Below are 5365 nucleotides of genomic sequence, written 5' to 3'. Positions count from 1 at the left end.
TATAACAATGAAAAAATGACAGACTAGAAATAAATAATAAGTGAAGATATTTTGAAATTAAGCATGGGACTCAGAAAGAGACATGCGCAGAAAAGGACAAATTTGTCCCCAGATTCACCTTTTGACGTGTAAACCCCCAAAATACACCTCCACAGAAAAAGGTACCCGCCTCAGGGGTTGGCTTAGGACCCCAGGAACTCCAAATTAGGATAAGCCCTCCCCTGTACCTCCCAAAAGTAGAGATTATGATAATGAGTAGGACAGGCCCTCCCCTGTACCTCCCTAAAGTGGAGATTATTATAATGAGACTGATAATCAATTTATCCATACTATAAATATAACTGTCTTTTCTTTCACTATTTGAGAGATACCTTTCCACTCTTCTGGTTCTCTCCCTGCGGTTACCCATAGTATTGCAATAAAACTTGGGAAACTGAGTCTCTGAGTCTTGTAATTCTTTTGGAATGACTCACGATCAATTTGACCCCAAATTCCATCCCACATCAGGTTGAGACCCCATATGGGGTAGTGTAACCGAATGTGGGGGTCACAAAAAATTTGGCAACAGTAAAAGGCTATGTATACTTATTTTATATACCTATATATGGGTATATAACCCGTGGTTGCATGAAGATTTCTTGGGTGAAAGGGGGTCTTGAGTGGAAAAAGTTTAAGAAGCACCACCTAGCTGCCCCACAAAATACCTTTTATGAGAGAAGGAAGGATGATATGGTGGAAGGTCTGTTGGCTTTGAAGTCAGAGAACCTAGACTCTGACATTTACTGCTAGTGTGACAATGAACACAATGAACAGCTTACACCTCTGGTGCTTCTCTTTCCCAATCTATACAATGAGGATCTTCTGGTTCTTTTTTGGAGCTCTCCAAAAACCTTGAATATTAAAGAAAGTCCCTGGTTTTTGTATTAGAAGCGATGCTACCATCAGACCACCTCAGGAGAAACAGATGCTAATCTTCTTGCTGATAACATGCCAGGTTGGGGCACGGTGACACGTTCCAGTTACTCATTCCACTGTTTATATCATCCCTACCCTCCAGTCTCCTCTGCAGCTTGGAAGACCAACCTTTCTGCTGTCTTCTGATTTTTCATCAGTCTCTTAAAAGGTGGGAGGCGTAGGAGAGACAGGGATGGAGTGATTTTCCAGAGCAGGGACCTAGTTACATTTGCCCTGCATCTCCAAGCATACCTCAGGCCCATCCAGATGTTATTTCAATTGTCCTCTAGAGGTAGCCAAGAAGAACAGGGAATGAAGTCAAAATATCCAGCCCCAAAGCAGAGGCTGATTAGGGATCACTTGGAAAAAAATCACACTTTAGGCTCCAGCTGTAGCCAGAACTTTGTCTGGTCAGGTGTGACTGGAAGGAGGACAGAGGTTGCCAACAGTTCCCTGTCACCCAGGAACAAGGAGCTAGTATTATGTAGTTAATGATATCTCGCCTCCAAGTCTTGGCAGCAGGTCCGAGAGTGTGAGGAGCTCGTGTGTGTGTGTGTGTGTGTGTGTGTGTGTGTGTGTGTGTGTGTGTGTGTGTGTGTGTGTGTGTGGTGAGTCCTAGAGGAAGAATGAATTGCTGGAGGAACTGAGGTCTAGCTTTCCCCTCCCCTCCCCTGAGAAATGAGGAGATTCATTCTCTAGGCTTGAAAAAGCAGCCCCCCAGTCAGTCTCTGCTGCTAGTCACCAGCAAACGATCAGCCTGTCTCTACAGAGAGGAGGCTAGCTGCCTCTGGCTTCACTTGGCAATGCCTCTCACCTAGCCTACTGAGAAACCAGCCTTCCCTGGACTGCTTCTGCCCACTTCATCCCAAGGTTTGCCGCCTTTGCTGGCAGTTTCAAATTCCCCTCCCATCTGGGTGGGGAGAAGCAGCTTATTTGCCTGGTACTGAAAAAGACACTTCCAAGGCTCTAGGCTCGGAAAGCTCTTCAATGGGTGATAAAATGGGGAATGCTGGCTTGTGACTGGCCGGGGAGCGAAGGGTGCTCTGCTTTTCATCCCTGACACCAGAGGCAGGGCCTTTGTGGTCTGGGGGGATCCCAGTTCCCTGCCAAGGACTCTTCAGCCCATGGAGTGAGAGCTGATCCCTTGCACAAAGCAGGCTGGAGAAGAAACTGAGTTGAGCTGTCTGTCGGGAATCGGTTTTGAGGAAGAAAAGCCTGCTTAGCTCTCTGCCTTCCAACTTCCACCCTGAGCCCCAAGTCCATCCCAGCTCCCCCAGACAGCATCCTCTTCTCCTCTGGCCAGTTTCCTAAGGGACCGACTCTCCCTCCAGCTCACTCATGGTAAGAACCGATTGATTTCCTTTTTCTCTGCCTTAAATGGGGATTTGGGGGCCAAAATCCACTTGTGCCCAGAGGAGCCGCGGTGGGGTGAGAGCTGCCACTACATGCCCTGCGGAAACTCTGAATGCTTTCTGGTGGAGGTGAGGAGTTTGGTGGGAGAGCCCAACGTTGCTGTGCCCGCAGCCCCCACATCTGACTGGCCTCTCCACTATCATGACTGGAGCCTGAGAATTCCCACACCATCAGAAGGGAAGCTACTGCAGGTATAGCAGAATCACTGCTCTCCTTTCTCCTTCAGGCAGGGGCAGGCTCAGGGCTTCCTACACTCTGGGATTGGTTCCTAACAGAAAGTAAATAAGAAGCCTCTAGATAAAAACAGACCTCAGCGTTGGTGTCAGATTTATCTCGGGACACTCTGAGCTGTGGTGACTTGTCTTCGCTCTTCTATCTGTCTCTTGTGGATTGCTGACCTGGCCTTCCTGCATGCCTCTTGACCACCACCTTGCCTTCCTACATTCCTGATTTGCCCCCAGCCCTAATCTCTGGTCCTGTGCACATCTCCTTACCTTCAGTGGGCTCGCCTGATCCTGACCCTGCTCTCCTGTTGTTGTCCATGATTCTGGTGTGACGTTGTGACATGGAGCTGGCTTACTTCCCAAATGTCACCCCCAATGCCACCCTCGAAGGACCAGGGGACACCAATGGCATCTTTATTACTTTCTTCCTGGGATGTGTCCTGGCCTTGATGTGTTTGGTGGGCACTATAGGCAACATCTACACCTTGGTGGTCATACATTCTTCCATGAAGCTAGGAGGCTCCATGTACATTTATATTGTTAACCTGGCCCTGGCAGACCTCCTGTATCTGTCCACGATACCCTTTGTGGTCTGCACCTATTTTGCCAGGGATTGGTACTTTGGGGACATCGGCTGTAGGACCCTGTTCAGTCTAGATTTCCTCACGATGCACGCCAGTATCTTCATCCTTACTATCATGAGCACTGAGAGATACTTGGCTGTGGTAAAACCCTTGGACACCATCAGCCGATCTAGGAACTGCAGAAGAATGGTCACGGGCATCGTGTGGCTGGTGTCCTTCCTCCTGGCCCTGCCTACCATGATCCTCATAGACCTTCGCACAAGCCATCGAGATGGGGTGACCAAGCACATGTGTCACCCAACCTGGCAGCTGGGGGCCTATAAGGTCTACCTCACCATCCTCTTCCACACCTGCATCCTGGCCCCTGGACTGGCCATCTGCTACCTGTACGGCAGGCTGGCCAGGACCTACTGGCAGTCCCAGACCACTGTTGTCTTTACGGCTGAGAGAACCAAGAGGTGCCCCCGGGAAAAGGTCCTTTACATGATCTTCGGCATCGTCCTCACCTACTGGATTTGCTTCATCCCCTTTTGGCTTTGGCAGCTGCTGAGCATCTATGACCAGCAGCCAGGGAGTAGTGCCGGCAACACTGGGGTCTATATCAACTTCATTGTCACTTGCCTGGCCTATGGAAACAGCTGTATTAACCCCTTCCTCTACACTCTGCTCTCTAATAACTACAAGGAATATCTCCAGAGCCACCAGAAGAGTGACATCTGTTTGCCCCAACTCAGGAGCAAGAGGTCTCAGCTATCTGGGAGCCTTGGACAAACAGAGACCATGGCCATTGTCCAGATAAAGGGAACACTCTGCCAGGCCAGCTCTGTATGAGCACAAGTTGTTTCATGAGAAGGCACTGTGGGAGACACACATTCGCGAAAAAGATGTTGTCTCAGACCTTCCCAACCTAGGTGGGAAGACAGTGATACAGTGGAAAGAATACTGGTGTAGAAGACAGGAAACTAACTCTCACTTGGACACTATCTATCTGGATGATCTAGGACAGGTCATCTAGCGTCTCTGGACCTCATTTCCCTTAGAAGTAGAATAAATGAACTCTGAGGCTCTTTCCAGCTCTAACATTCTTCAATCCTGGGAAAAGGGTCATATGCTATATTACATTGTTGAAATTTATCCTGTTTTAAACGTATTTAAATAATGTCTATGGTTATTCTCAGCAACACAATGATCCAAGACAATCCCAAAGGACTCATGATGAAAGATCCTTTCTGCTTCCAGAGAAAGAACTGATACTGTCTGAATAGACTGAAGCATGCTATTTTTCCTCTTTTTTCTTTTCCTTTCCTTCCTTCCTTCCTTCCTTCCTTCCTTCCTTCCTTCCTTCCTTCCTTCCTGTCCTTCTTTCTTTCTTTTTCTTTCTTTCTCTTCCTTCCATTCTCTTTTTCTTTCTCTTCCTTCCTTTTTCTCTTTCATTCTTTTTATTTTTTCTTTCTCTTTCTCTCTTTCTTTCTTCAAGTCTTCTTGCACAAAATGACTAATATGGAAATATTTTACATGACTGCACATTTATAACCTATAATAGATTACTTACTCTGTGGAGGGAAATGAGGGGGGAGGGGAGGGAGAGAGGGATAGAATTTGGAACTCAAAACTTTTTTAAAAAGAATGATAAAAAATTTTTAGGGGCAGCTAGGTGGCGCAGTGGATAGAGCACTGGCCCTGGAATCAGGAGTACCTGAGTTCAAATCCAGCCTCAGACGCTTAATACTTACTAGCTGTGTGACTCTGGGCAAGTCACTTAACCCCCCTTTGCCTCACTAAAAAAAAAAAATTAAATTAAAAAAAGAATGTTAAAAACTGTTTTACATGTGATTGCAGGAAAATGAAATATTGTTTAAAAAAACAAAAGCAATGCTATCTTGGGGAGGGAAGAGGGAGAGGAGAGAGGAAGAAAAATTTGGAACTCAAAATCTTACGAAAGGGAATGTTGGAAACTATCTTTACATGTAATTGGGATACAATAAAATACTATTAAGTGAAAAAATAAAAACCAAAAGCAATAATGTTCAAACTCCAGGACAGGTAAACTTTCAGACATGAGGGTTTGAAGCTATGCTTGGGTTATAGGACAGCTTGAAGATGTCAGGCATTCTTGGGATTCAAAAACTCATCATCTATGGTGAGCAGAAATTACAGTGGTTTTTGTTGTAGGTGTGTGTGTGGTGGGGG

At 46.4% G+C, this 5365-nt stretch overlaps 1 protein-coding gene across 1 annotated transcript; it reads left to right on the top strand.

Annotated features, from left to right (window-relative positions):
• The first annotated feature begins 2779 nt into the window (after positions 1-2779).
• On the top strand, positions 2780-4345 carry UTS2R (urotensin 2 receptor). Its single transcript, XM_043979085.1, has one exon. It carries the CDS (start codon positions 2933-2935, stop codon positions 4004-4006), a length of 1074 nt encoding a protein of 357 aa, XP_043835020.1. The 5' UTR covers positions 2780-2932; the 3' UTR covers positions 4007-4345.
• The last annotated feature ends 1020 nt before the right edge of the window (positions 4346-5365 follow it).

The sequence above is a fragment of the Dromiciops gliroides genome, chromosome 1 (assembly GCF_019393635.1).
Source record: "Dromiciops gliroides isolate mDroGli1 chromosome 1, mDroGli1.pri, whole genome shotgun sequence".
Taxonomy (NCBI): Eukaryota; Metazoa; Chordata; class Mammalia; order Microbiotheria; family Microbiotheriidae; genus Dromiciops; species Dromiciops gliroides.
This window is presented reverse-complemented; position numbering and strand designations above follow the sequence as displayed.

Bases quoted from the DNA above. Each gene is read 5' to 3' on its own strand.
- UTS2R (XM_043979085.1), top strand. From the start codon at position 2,933: ATGGAGCTGGCTTACTTCCCAAATGTCACCCCCAATGCCACCCTCGAA.